Source organism: Labrus mixtus, chromosome 3 (genome assembly GCF_963584025.1).
Source record: "Labrus mixtus chromosome 3, fLabMix1.1, whole genome shotgun sequence".
Classification (NCBI taxonomy): Eukaryota; Metazoa; Chordata; class Actinopteri; order Labriformes; family Labridae; genus Labrus; species Labrus mixtus.
Window position 1 is genome coordinate 15,902,562 of NC_083614.1, and position 15,044 is coordinate 15,917,605.

Below are 15,044 nucleotides of genomic sequence, written 5' to 3' on the forward strand. Positions count from 1 at the left end.
CCTGAGGCTTGTATGTTTTTTATTTGCACATGTGCTCGGTTGTGGATTTAAAGTGGACTGCATGTGGTAGAAGGTTAGGATTAACACGGTAACATGTATGTGAAGATGTCGTTATTCTTTCTGCAACAGAATACCTGGAAATTCCTTGACTCACTAGGTCATAAATTACAAAGGCACCTCAACTCAGCTTACAAATCCACTCCTTACACCTACAAATCAAAAGTCTATTTCTTTATCTGGCCTTGTGCGCATTCCTAAGCTGTAATGTCATCGACCCCTCTGACCCTTTTTGACATGACTAATACAAAAGCAACAAGATTCAAGAAAAACTGTCAACATATCCTTATTTTCTGACTTGACCAGCTGATGAACTTCCTCCTTTGGGCCCACCAAACAACAGCAGCATCAGGGTCCAGACATCTCACGCTGCCAAGTTTCCTGCATTTGCTGTTCAGTTTCCCAACTCTTCTCCCTGCTTGCAGTCATATTGTGGTTCAGTGTGAGCAGGACTGAGCCTTCCTGAGCCTGCAAATGTACAAGGACAAGCTGCTCTACTGGATGAAATTGAAATGGAAAGATTTGGGCTGACCACTGAGATACCCTGATCCTTCTGCTGACTGAGGCAGAGTACTGAGGCATGGCTGGGAGCGACTTTCAATGTACTAGGATGGTCTAAATATATGCCTGAGTAAGCAGTCTGGTCCAAAACTAAAGTCTAACAAGTGAATTTGTAATGTTACCCAAATTTAAAGGTTGGCTTGGTAAAATCCTGCACTACAGACTAAGTTTATTGAAACAGCAACTTGTTATTCAAAGACCTTTAAGCCTCACATTGACATCTCAAAACCAACATCTTAATACCGGAGCTGTAGGCCACCAACATTCGTTACAAACACCATGGAAAGACACATCTTAAAGGCAGGGTTGGTAATTTTGGAAAACTAGCATGATTTAGAAAGTAACATTCCCTCAGTGCGCTGTCTGCACCCACCCCCCTCCCCTCTGTGATCCCTCAAAAGCCACGCCCCTCACTTACATGCACAAGCGCCATTGGTCCAGAAGCGGACCTCAGCTCATGCTTTGAGTGTGGGCTCGTGCACGCAAGGGGTAGAGAACGAGCAGGGAGACAGGGAGGCGTGATTGGTTCATCAGATTGGGACCTCGTGGCAGACATTGGTCAAAGTTTTTACAGGCTTACAACTGCTACAGATGACAGATTTTCTTTGTTCCTTTTTCAGAGCTCATGAGTTATTAATGTCTGTCAGAACCTAAAGACGATTTTAACCAAAATCTTAAAAAGCGTATCTGGAGAAAATTACCAACCCTGCCTTTAAAAGTTAATAAAATACATCAGTAAATACATCTGTATCCAAATGAAATATTCTCACATATTAAGGATGCATTATGTGTTTTGTCGTATTTTGAGTTATTGGAATTTTTGTCCTATATATAATCTAACGTAATGTGTAAGGAGAGAGGTTGCTTAAAACATGAGGCAGCCTCAGGAACTATTTCTCTGTTTATTTTTTATTTATGACTCATTGTTTAGTCTGAATTATTTAAATGATAAATCATTCAATAGCACAAAGGTTAGATATATAAGTGTCAATATTTACAGTTATAATAGGATTATACAGATGGTGCTTTTTGTTTTAAGATCTTGCGTTGTTATAATTTATTTTTCTTAAAGTTACCTGATAAGAATTGGCTTATCAGGCCTGAACTTAATACGTACATATTAAATACAGGACGTGGCCTATCAGACAGCTGACAACTGAATAGTTTGCAGACACTTGTTGCAGCCATTACATATGTATGTACCTTTTTAAGTTTAGTTTATTAGCTCAGTTTGGTCTTTTAATTTCTCTTCAGTCCACTTTATTGACATCTTGCATTCTCTATTTTTATTCACGTTAGGGTATTGGAAACCAGTTTTTGTAAATCCAACAATGAGTTTAGACTCACACTTAATTTTATGTCATCTACTGTATATCACTGCATTAGCGTGTCATTTAAAGCAAGTATCCTTATAAAGCATTTTTATAATACTTGGAAAAAGTGTCTGTGTCCAAGCTGGTCTTCACCTGTGTGTTTGTGCGTCCATTACCTACCACACACAAAGACACGACAAGTCACCAGGCTAAACTTTCTCTCTTCACACTGCAGCTGATCAGCCTGGCAGCTTTACCTCCCAAGCTTCCCAGCCTTTTCCACAATTTGGCATCTTACTGTCTGTCTGCTGTCGGACATTTGACCTGACTGTGAATGCTGCTTGACCCCTGGTGACCTCTGAGGTCAGCGTTTGTGAGCTACCTCAAACCAGGCAGTAAACAAAGACACTTTCCATTTACACCTGATGCAAAAGTTAACAAAGACACTTTCCATTTACACCTGATGCAAAAGTTAACAAAGACACTTTCCATTTACACCTGATGCAAAAGGTAAACACACAGATACAAATGATAGAAACTCTGCATGCTTCTTCCCAATTGGAAAACTTAATTGAGCATTGGATCTATTCCTTTGGTCCCTTTTTTAATCGGTAAACACTCACAAATTGACTTATATTTGTGTGTATTAGTCCTTTAGATGTTACTGAGGCCTGAAGACCACGGGATCTGTTGATGCTCGTCTTGACAGCAATGAAACGGGGCTTAACACAGCAAGGAGCTTTACTCCACCTGCCACCAGCCAAAAACACGGTTTACTTCCATTTAGCAAGGATGGGAAGAGGACAGGGAGAGGTAGCTGCTCTCAGCGGGTGCTCGGGGCAGGGATTTAGCAGCGCCTGCAGTCTGAGGAGCAGCTATGCTAATGGTGACAGGATTTGGGGATGAGTGAGGCGTCTTATCAGGCCGTGCACTCTGCAGGAGCTTTCTGCAGTCAAACCTGTCACCTCACAGGTACTTATTTATACATCATACATTTAAAAACTCTGCCTCCCTGCCGGGCTGTCAGTGGCTCACACAAGCTCTCGCACATGGATCTATCATTTGCCGTCACGAAGCCGCAAACAGTATTAGCCACTTACAAGAAATATATAAATATAGTCATGAAACGCTCTTTCTCTGAATCTCTCATGATGCCATCAACCTCTCTCGCCTCTGTCGTCCTTCTGCCTGTCAGTCTAGAATTTCATTATCATGCTGTTAGCGGAGACATTCATATCAGTTTACCTCTTTTCAGTGAGAATTTCTTCCGCTGCAAATTGAAATAAACGTCTCTCAAGCTGTTTCATGACTGTGCCTACATTTTAAAGCAGACATGTAGACTACAGTAGTTGTCTGTAGGCAGCTTTACAATCAGACATCATGTGTGTGCTTACAGACCCCACTCAGCACAGACAGAATGGCTGGAACCATATTACATAGCGTGATATATTTACTACCAAGTCTCAGTAGAGAGGTTAGACCAGCTGGAGGCCAGGGACTGGGTCATTTCCTGGACCACAGTGGCGTCTCTTATTGAAAACCACTTCTTTCAGACTGCCACTACAGCAAATAACGATCACCATATGTGGGAGCCTACTGTGTCTCATTGCTGTAGCATGTCTGAAGCTAAATTATTTTCTGACAAGAGGGGCAGTAAATCTTGAGGTGTATGTTTTTTGTTAGTTCAGTCTGCTTTCGGGCCGGCTCCTGGATGGCTCCGGGGGGCAGCACATGTAGGTTTAAAGTGTAAAAACTTGGTGCAGCTGAGCAGGCTGTCCTTGTCTGGCTCTCCTGACCACCAGGGCTACTGTCAGCATCAGCACATTCACCAGACTGACACACATATGGGGTCTATCTCCATATGGACAACCAACTAGAAAACATTTGTCTTGCCAAATATCAACCTTGAACGGAGCTACTGTGACAGATTTGTTGGCAAATTAAACATTTTTTTTGTCTGAGTCTTTGTAGTGATCAATACATCTGATTAACATAGCTTCCATCTGTTGGTTTGCTTTCAGGGCAAAATAAATCCATTGAATGGGACACTAGAGAGTCCAAAACAGAGTCAGAAATAGTAGCTTAATTTCTGTTGCATCATATAAATCCACTCTGTATTAGCATAGTATATCTGTTAAAGAGACAACAGTTTGGTAAACTATATGAATTTGTCCCTTTATACTGGAAGCTTAAGTACAGTCAGAAAGTTAGTTGGCTTGTGAGAAGAGCATTTTTGGACGAACTAGAGATAGTATGTTTATAGTTATTTAGTGTGTGATAAGCTTGCCAGCTTCTCCAAGTAGGCGCATAAGTTGTCACTTCTTCAAAAGCTTCTGGTCTTCAGGTGCACACCAAGCTTCTCCCTTATATTATTTTACATTTGTTTTTTTGTAGCATACAGTTACCTACATAAAACTTTTTGGAACAACATCTTGAAGAGAGAAGAAGGGTCAGGATTATTGTTTGCTGTTGTTTTACTGTAAACAGGAACACAATTGATACTCTACTCTCAGAAGAACTTTGATCCAGCTTTCCTTTGAGTTGTATGCTTATCTTAGCACATTATCATGTCAATAGTAGGCTTTTTGAAAACACAGACCAAGTGTTACAATATATATATATTAAATATTCGTATTAGTATCGTATATTAGTATTTAATCCCCTCATAATTCATAAAATCATCATTGCACCTTTACCTCTCCAGTAATACTGATTAGATGTTTTAGATGAGGCTCACCCACTGTTACTCCTAAAATAAAGCCCAATGAAAATGTCTGATTTTGTTGCCTGGCAACAAATGTAGTGATAACAGACAATCCAACAGACATCAAAGCTGAAAATGTCTCAGACAGAGCTATATTTGTACTTGTATATGTGTGTGACGCAAGCATTCAAAGGCCTTTCACCAGAGTCTGAAAGCGTATTGTCCCTGTAGATAGAGCCACAAAGGAATCATTTATACGTACGTTTATTATCATGAATGTATGTGCAGACAAGGATTGTACCTAGCTCCTATGTAGAGTGTTCGGTTGACTTGGAGGACCCGCTGGATGTGTAGAGGTTCTTGTCTCAGCCATGTTCGATGAGGTCGGCCCAGAAACACTGCATGTCTTCTCACCACTGTCAGTGAAACAAAACACACAATGTCTGATCCCAAGCTGACAGCTATCTTTGAAAAATGTAGACAAGAAACATTTTTTCTTTGTTTGTGACGGGCATTAAAGGTCCTGTGGAGACAAAGTTTGAGATTTGCATTTGAAAGACAACCATGTCTGTTACATTCAGCGCACAGGGGCACAGAGCAGAGCACAAACTGAGACATAAACAATCTGAAAGATGGTAATCTTAAAGGTAAATGAGAGAGTTCTTCATCTTACATTTTCTTACCCACCTCTGCCTTTCCATCATTACTTCTTTTGATGATAGCCTAAAGTGCATTCATCTGTTTTTTTACTTTTTATTCACGTCTATCTCTTTGTATGCTTTTTCTTTATTTCCATCCTGTAATTTTCTGCATTAGCATTTCCATTCCTGTTTTTTGCAGAATCTTTATTTTTCTCTTACTGTGCACCACCTCTCTTTCTACTTTTCTTTTCAGTCCATCCACATGAACCTGCGTTTTCATCTACATCTACACTCCACTGTTGAGCTTCGATACGTTGAGAAGGGTCTGGACTCAGCTGGGAAACTATCAATCAATATTATCGAACTGCAATCAATCAGCGTCTGGTCTGAGCTGGAGACTGCCAGGTTGATATGGAGTCTCAAAGTCTGAGTGCGTAAGGCACTGTGTCTCTCGAGGGTCAGTATATATGTGTGTTTGTGTGTGTGTGTGTGTGTGTGTGTGTGGGAAAGTCCTGAATGTGAAAGCCCCTTCCTCATTCCTGAGTCCGACCCCACACCTCCTGACTTGGACACCAGTCAACACCCTTAGACGTCTGACTGCCACAGCCCCACACCATGACCTATAACCTCCTCCATGTACCTCCCACAATTCAACACTTTCCCTGTCAGGTCGTGACCCCACACGTAGAGAAGCGAGAGTCTTTAGGGCGAGAAAAGTCAGGAGGTCATTACCTTCTGTGGGGATGTAGTTGAGGGGTCCTGGCTCCTCTGGAAAAGCCGAGCTGGTCGTCTGGAGCAGACAAAAAAGCAGGAGGAAGAAGGAGGGAGGGGCCACGGTTGCCATAGCAACAGAACGGCAGAGTCTGTGGAAATTTAAAAGAAGATGGGAAAAAGGGGATGAGTGGCCTCAAAATGAGGCATAGAATTTAGACATAAAATGAAACAGAAACTTGAAACACTCAATCACTAAGTAAGTAACTTGCTTTGTGGTTTCTGGAATGACACCCCGTTTATGTTTTATCACAACATCTTTATCTCCTCACTCTGATATAAGAGGAGATAAATAGCTATTCAGAAGGAAGGATTAGGTCATTCACTGATGGAGAAGTGTCCAGTCAGACCTGAATGAGGCAGAAGACAACATGACCACATCAAACGTCACACGGTCTATGACAAATCTGGGAAAATTAGAGGCAAAGGGGAAGAATTTTGGGCAAGACAATGAGCAATGTGTGCTATGGCTGGTTAATCTGTACAGGCAGAGAGTGATCAAAATACTTAACACTCGAGACATCAAGTATTATCTAGGATATGAAAGTGATGAGAAAGGAAGCAAAGTAGTTGCTTAAATGAAATGCTGTCCAGCAGCGCGCAGCAGCTCTCTGATGGCGGAGCTAAACTATCTGTATTTTTCATCGGGCAGTACAGAAGCACAGCGCTCGGACGTGATTCATGGGAAATTACAAATGATACCCAAATTAAGTTACCCTACATGATCCATCTTGAAAATGCATCAAGCACTCTGCCTGGCAAAGGAAAAAGCTCTCAGGAATACAATCGACTTCAGCCACAAACCTCAGATGGCATGACTGACTGGCCGCTATCGCTGCACTCGGTCACTGCAAATGTACTGCTGTAGCGTGAGTGTGGTGGAATCCAGTGTGCATCACACGGACACTTTGATTTAAGGTGCTATTATCCTGAGCTCTGACTCATCCGTAATCATCTCTCAATTTTTCCTCCTGCTTACATTCCCTAGCATGGGATTGTTCTTTACTACAAATTTCACACTGTAATTCACTAAACCCCTTTACTTCCATTTTCATCTGGTTGTAATGTTATTCAGAATGCAACGAGTAATTTGTTTTGAAAATCAAGTGGAGACCTCTTCCAATCCCCTCTGCCGCAAACAAAACATTTCATGCACAATTTCAACAACTCGGATTTGAATACTTCAGGTCGTATTTCTCTATGCAAAACTCCTCAGTATTTTACTGTGGTCACAAGTGCACAAGGTGTAAAACAATGTAACACAAACAGTCTGCTGATTGTGTGGTGTACACACTGCGCACCTCTCCTCAATGTTTCAGTCTTAAGCTCTCTTTGACTGTCTCTGTTTAACTACATTACTCTTTAGTTTTAAAGGAAATAAAATAATTACTGCATTGTAACTTAAGTTACTGCAATCAAACATGAAATATGATACATTTATACTTTTCACAATTGAAAACAATTATAACAACTGTAGTAGTGAAGTGTAATATCATAAATATTACCAACACTAGAACCTCACTTCATAGTATTGTCTGTCTGGCTTCAGAGATTTGTTCCCATTCAGCCAGAAGAGGACAGTCACATTTGGGCCTCTCATACTGTAAGGTGCTGTAGGGGTTTGGGTTAGCCAGTAATGCTCTTGAATGCCAAACAGGTTAAGCCAGTTCTTTATTTGCCTTTTTCTTTGCACAGGTTCATTATCAAGTTAAAACAGAAACTTTCCCCCTAAAAGTTGCCACAAAATTGGAATCAAACTTTGAAAACAAAATATATTTTGATATGAGGAATGGACACATTGTGGGGATACAAATATGAAACCTTTTATACTGTCAAAACAAGACAACAGTACACCAAAGTAATGATAAATGCTTAAAGATATGGTGGTATAAAAGAGACATTAAGTCAGGGATCTGTCAGTTGTACACCTAAAGTTTGCTAACTTAAACCAACAAATGCTACTGAACCATCTTAGGCTTTTGGTGGCATTTTAACATTTGTGAAAGAAACATTGTTTTAGAAATGTTTCCTAAAAAAAAGGTGTCGTCCCTCCTACAGAATTCCCTGAGACTTGGAAATAAGGGATCTTGTTTCTCCATGAAAAACAGTCCCAGACAAAGGCCAAAAGTAAAGATATAAAATGGATTCAACAACATTTGGCCAAATAGTGTAAATTCACAAGTTAAACTGTAAAATATAATATTTCAGTTAAAGCAAAAAGTTCAACAGAGAAGGAATACCTAGAAATGCAACAAAGGAGTCATAGTTTCTTTCTCAGATTCAGTTTCTGTTGTTCTCTCTCTTTTCATTCACTCGCTCTTTTCCCTGAAGAATACAACAGCCTTTGTGTCGCCCATCTCTTTAATGGAGTCCCGGACATAACCTTATCAGGACACATAATCTTTATGGGACATTTCTCAAATTCCCTGCTCTGACATCAGTATAAATGTGGGCGGCATGCTAATTACTCAACACCCACAAGCCAAATTACAGGAGGTGAAGGGTAAAGAGTCATTGAGAGAAGAAAGGAGGTCACGGGGTAGAGAGGGAGAGAGAGAGAGATGGAGTGAGAGATAAGTAAGAGACATTAAGAGAGAGAGAGAGAGAGAGGAGATGAGAAGTCAGGAAGTCAGTATATCCAATCAGAGATTCTATTGTTTCTGCTATTAATAATGTATGAATAAATGTCAGGCGGTACACATTCGATTAGTATAATTAGACACCCTGGGCTATACAATTTCATAGGACAGCAGAATAAGTAGTTAGACCAGTATGAAGCGTGTGTGTTGTGTGTATATAGGTGCAAGAATGGTTCAGAGCCAAAGCATCACTGTAATTATGACAAATGGCTGCAGCCAAGTCCATTCAAAAAGCCTCGCTGCGTAGCACACGCTGTGCAGTAGTACGCCATTATCACTGAACGACGCATACTACAAGTCACATATACGTTTTAGGAGAAGACACTAATCCAAAATATTCCACCCCAGGGTGCTATAGCACTCTGTGTTTCGAAATTGAAATGGCAGTAGATGTCACTGAAGTCATTTTGAGGCTGGCATAATGTGTGGGCTACAAGGATTTAAGAAACATTAAAAAACGGCGCTGTTGGCGGCAGATTATTGTGTCAGTTCTTTCACCAAAGGATCTATTGTTTCCAGTGTTGTGACAAACATATTCAGCAATTGAGCTTCATTTCAGGCACCATCCCAACAGTCTTTATTGTATGGATGCCAAGTTTACACAGATGGCAAGTGATGTAGAGGAGGGAAAATGCAAAAGATAAACTGAGTGAAACTTCAGCCTGAGCTTGAAAGTCTCTCCTCCACTTCAGCTAGCTTTTGTTGACGAGCAATGAAACAGGACACCTGACTTCGCCATCATTGTTCCAGTCGCTTCAACAGGATTTCACAGACTTGTTAAGTAGTCCTTTCAACAGCCCTAGATCATGTTGATTGTGGTTGTTTAAGCAAGCTCTTCTAAACACAAAGCCACTACACATCATTTAGCCATGCTAAAAGTGGATTTTTAGGTGGATGGTTGTGTTTGGGAATGTGCCACTAGTAAATGATCCAACTATGGTCAACTGAAAAAAGATAATAACGAATCACAAGCCAACTAAAAGTGTCTTTAGTAAAGCCCTAATGAGGACTGTAGTGTTCTGAATAAGATACTGTTTATGCAGATATAGTGACCCTTTGCTGCAGGGGTTTGTGTTCTTTTCATGCAAATAGAGCACCTCATCATCAAATGAAGGTACTTCGCACAGAAACACTCTTTTCGCTTTCAACAGTTGCCATGACTCTCGTTTTCTCTCAAATATCTTCCCTTTCATCATCTTGTTATACCTTGGTTTCTCTCTCGCTCTTCCTCAACCTCTGTTCTGTTAATGTGCATGCTATCAATGTGTTTTCAGAGGGTTGAAAGAAAACTGAGATTATGTGTGTCCTAGATAAAGAGGAAAATGGTAATGAAATAGAACAGCATTAATGGGGACAATGTGGTTTTGTGAGTAAAATATTGAACAAAGAGGATGCCAAGTGTTGTACAAAGGTACAGAACAGCTAGAACACAGTACTCTAGTCTGAAATAATCCCTTCTCACACCCTTGGTTGAGCATCTTCAAAACGCCTGATGAGAATGAATTACAACTTCTATGTTTTTTCACTTTAATAAAGCTTTTATGATGCCAATTATCTTTTAATACTGCATGATTGATGTTTGTTCTATACTTTAAGGATTCTGCTCAGATTTAAGATATAAATACAAAATTGAGTTAATTACAATTGATATGATGACTTGATATGTAAGTGTAAGGGGACTGTGTCAATACTAAATCCACAGTGTCTCAGCTCAGCCGACTGCTTTGGTTCAACACAAAGACTTTAATAAATGAAGAGTTGTGTTTAGCTAAAGCTCTATGGCTAAAGAGCCATATGTAAAAAAAAAACTGAAACAAAGCTAGTATTGGACCAATCATTGACCTTTTATCAGATGCTGCAGAACAAAAGTTCAAATACATGCCGATGTTGCACTTTGTCTGTTGGATATGTATTCAGTCAGCTTGCTTGTGCTACCCCAATTTAATCAATAAATACAAGTGTAAATGTTTGAGCACAGTATCAGCTCTGGCTTTCTGCAAATGCTAATTGCAGCACAAAGTGTGCAATTTGAATTATGATTAAAATATTCTCAAATACACTGTTTGTCCTTGTGAAATGATAGCAGTGGAAGATACAGTGGTAATTGAAGATAACATCATCCTGATTTAGTGCAATTCACAGCATTTAAAGGTCTGCAAAAGGACATTATACTGGAGGAAAGCCAACAACAACCTAAAGAGTTTTAAGCCTTTATAACCTTTGTTATTGTAAGGGAGGCAGGTAAGCTGCACTTTGATCTGCTTTTATTGTTCCACATCCCTGAGATGGCCTTCAGAGTTTGGTACACGTGAAAGTATATTATGTAATCAGTGGAAGATTTTATGATTGTTTCAATTTTTTTAATGTGGACTTAAGGACATCCCTTATATTTTACAGAAACTGGCCTAATTGTCAAAGCAAAGAGGCAGAGGCTGCTTTATGGAGTGTGTACAATCAATAACAAGTGCTATTCTGATGTAGTTTGGCATGCCATGAATCAGAATTATCATGAAATGAGACAGGGACGTGGGGAGGAATCTGAAGAAGTCCAAGTCGTAAGAAACATGGCCAGACTGGAGGATTTAAGGTAAAGAAAAAAAAACTAGAATCTATAAAGAGTTTGGAGAGTATAGGTAGAGGATAAGGCAGGACAAAGTAAAAGAGAAAAATAATGCACTACAGGGAGTGATGAAGACAAACAGAGGTGAAAGAGAGACATTCAAACAGGGGGAATAACAAGGGACATTGAGGGAGGGAGGCCAAAGAATGTCTGGAATGAGCGAGACAGAAAAAAAACAAAGAAACTGAAAAGAAAAGCATAAAGCCAATAGTGAGCCAGTGCTTAGCAGATTTATCTGCAACCCCTTAAGGGATGACAATTTTCTGTATATCTCTATACAGATCTGTATAAGAGTTGGAGTCACTCAGGGGTCAATATTTGGACCATTTATTTTCCGTCTGTACATGTCACCTCGAGACCTCATAAGACGAACAGATGACACACTGTTATTCAGTACCTTTCATTTCCTTTTCCTTCCTCCTGGAGTTCTCAAGTTTGTTTTTTGGAAATCTTACGTACAAAACCATGTTTGCATTTCTTGGGAAGTACTACTGTCTGCATGAAGAAATGTTATAATGCAGCCTTTTATGAAATCTGACAACAATGTTGGACGGGGTCTGAATTAACATTTTAAGTCTTGTTCAACAATCAAAGTAATGTAGGGGTGTAGAGTTAGAAATATTATATTTTAATGACATCTGTAACACACTCCTCTTTTGCTTGAATATTGGCATTGCAATTTCATTCTGAGATTGATTGTCTAAAAGACAACATTTAATTGGATTCTGGGCTAGTTTGTTATTCTTCTAAAACATATTTCTAATGACCTGCCTTAAGGCTCAATATGATATTTTAAATGCCTGGGTCAAAACAAAAATGAACAAGTTTCAATCATGGGTTGTTTTTTTTTATTGGCTACCAGTAGGTTTAAATAATACAAATTTTCCTCTTGTCTCTAAAAACCCTACTCCATAGAGAGTACCTCTCTCACCTTCTCTTCCCCCTATTCTCATCTCCGTGGCCAGCCTTCACAGGCCCTCTGGTTCTTCAAGGTTTAAAATCAATGTTCACAACCCTGGTTTTCTTGTTTTATGGCCCTCGCTGCTAGGATACTTTGACACCTTGCGTTAGTTGCTCTTTAACATTAACAATGTGAAAAAGGAAAGTGAAAACACTTGTTTTCCCCAGTGCATTTGATTACTTTTGTTGTGTTTGTGTTTTAAACTGCATCTTATTGTTCATGTTGTTTGTTTGTGCATTGCATCTCCCTAGAGTAAAATGTTCTACATGAATAAAGATTTCTATGCCCTGCTTTGCTTTCCTGAAAACCACCTTAAATCTGTTCTGTAAGTCAGGCAGTTAGCCTTTTGACTCCCTGGCGTAGATGCACACAAACAAAAACATATGTACTATTTACCCGACACAGATCTGCACACAACAAACCACCAACACAAACATCTCCTCAGAGCATTGTGCCTTCACTTAAGCCAACCACAGTCTTCCCTCTCCATCTCTCTATGGCTTAATGTAAGAACGGTGTAGGAATCCCCTCCACCACAGAAAATGTGCACACGATTTCTCCCCTTTGCTTAGAACTGGAGAGACCCGGGGTCTGTTTACTAGATATTTGCACCACCATGAAATCCTGGAGCCTCAATAACATTGCACATATTTAAAGAGAGAGAGAGCGAGAGACAGAGAAAAGGTCGAGTGAGGAAAAAAAGAGGGGGAGTGCACAGTAAATGAAAAATGAAGAGTGACCTTTGTGCACAGAACACTCATTTTCCCATGCAGTGAGAAACACCATGGATTTATGTAGTGGGAAATATGTGCAGCATGTGCAGAGAGACAAAGCATTCCTGTAACACTCGTCTTTTAATCAGAATGAGACCAGGAGAACACGTCGTCTGTTTCTGCTACCTGAAATGGGACCTGTTACATCAGACAGAACTATATCTTCTGTCTCTTTAAAGGGCACCATGTGTTTAATGGATATATAATTTCAGGGGATTTAAAGGTTGGTGCCAGAATAAGATAATCTCTGACTCTTACTATCTACAGTTAATGTGCTCCCATTAACAGGCAGTTGAAGCCCGACTACAGAGCGGTACATGATGGAGCAGTAATGTAATACCTGTTAAAGCCTATTGTTGATGAATGGATATTTTTTAGTATTGTTAGAGCTCTGCATAGAGTTCTGTCACTGTCATCAACCTTCACAGTACTGAAATTTACAGCTACTGCTACTGCAACTCTAGGGAGAAAAGATTTGCAGCACAATCTGACATCGTCTGCCTGAGTCTGCAGGTAATTATAGGTCTGTGTTTCAGGAGGAAGATTCTCTAAAAGGAGCGGGTGAGAAATCTTATCTTCGTCCTACAGTGCACAACTCCTTGCTTTTCATCTTTTTAGCATCAGCAAGCTTCACAAGACAAGGAGAAACATCATGTCACATCACAACTTCGGAGATAGACCTGACCTTTAGCTTCCAACCAGTTTACAACTATCATTAGCAGGGCAGGGATCGGGGGCCAAGGCCATAAATCATGCTCAAACCATCCACGTAGGAGGAACCAGAGCTACACTGCAGTAAAACTGAAGGGAAAAAACACACTCTGAGACTGACAGGAGGCTAAAAGCAACTCCATCCATCACTTGCTGGAGGCTCCATAAAGCCAGTAAAGGAAAACACACAAGGCGATAATCTCCAGCATGGTTATAAATAATACAGAAACCTTGCTAATGGCAATAAAAGGTTCTGCAGCATGACAGAATCCCTCTTGATGTGATTATTCTGCTAAAATTTTCCCCCAAGGACATGAATTATCTTGCATAAATACTCAGGAGTAACTCAATAGGGCAATATGTTCCCTTGCAGAGGCTGTTTGCCCTTCTTGCCTGTGAACCAGAGGGAGAGGTGGATTTATTGTAATGGCAACAAGTGACTGTCAGTGGGGTCAAGAGGTTGGGTGGTGGGCAAAAAGTAGAACGTTTAGGGGAAAGAAGAGAACAATGGGGGAAAAAAACACAGTCTGTACATAAGTATCACTAATAGTTCCCAATAACCTGCTGATAATGAGTTACTCAACTGATTAAAAAGTGGTTGGACAAAGAATCTGAAAGGTGACACTGTATGATTCACAGATAGTGTAACATAATGCAATGTGTGAAAAAGCAAACGGAAAGTAACTCAGGGGGGACTGTATACAATTTAGGCTTCCCAACATCACTGCATGCTAAAGATGTTTACCTTCTCTCCCTCTATCTTCCCTCTATGCACTCTGCATGAAACTGGAAATGAAGCCACTGCCTGGTTTATACTGTTGAGATCGACATTTTCAATACAAAGTGGATGGTGAAATAATTCCCTTTGAGGAATTGTTATATGCTGCGATCAACATGATTCAGCTGTGTCCAGTTTTTTCTATTTATAACGGCAAATATCACAGGGAAATCATCCTGTCACTGCGAACGCCCCCAACATAAACAGAACCTAAAAGCAATTTTCTCTTTTCAGACACAGACTCAGAGGCACAGTTACTTCTCAAAGCGCAAGTCCGACATGTTAGTCTGCCAACCTTTTGATTTCACACTGAGGCTCACGTACACACAAGCCAACAGCAGCCTGGACTCAGAAACGCATCTTTCTATCCCTCATTTCCTCTTTTCACCATTACATTTTGGCTCCTGTACATTTTCCCGTCTTGCAAAATCTGCCACCTGCTCATCCAGTTTAGTCTGATAGATTCCACCTGTATCATTTTCAATTGAAGTTCACCGACTTCTGTTAAGCCAGGG

The 15,044-nt window shown here is 40.2% G+C and overlaps 1 protein-coding gene across 2 annotated transcripts in view; it reads right to left on the bottom strand.

Moving 5' to 3' along the window:
* The window catches only part of sema6bb (sema domain, transmembrane domain (TM), and cytoplasmic domain, (semaphorin) 6Bb), a 121,927-nt gene that overhangs the window by 61,136 nt on the left and 45,747 nt on the right, over positions 1-15,044 (bottom strand). For both annotated transcript variants that reach the window (XM_061033280.1, XM_061033281.1), the window contains exons 2-3: positions 6,009-6,139; positions 4,937-5,051 (exon numbers count right to left, since the gene is read on the bottom strand). In XM_061033280.1, the coding sequence (XP_060889263.1) occupies positions 4,937-5,051; positions 6,009-6,120 (227 nt within the window). In that variant the 5' untranslated portion in view covers positions 6,121-6,139. The remainder of the gene's footprint in view (positions 1-4,936; positions 5,052-6,008; positions 6,140-15,044) is intronic.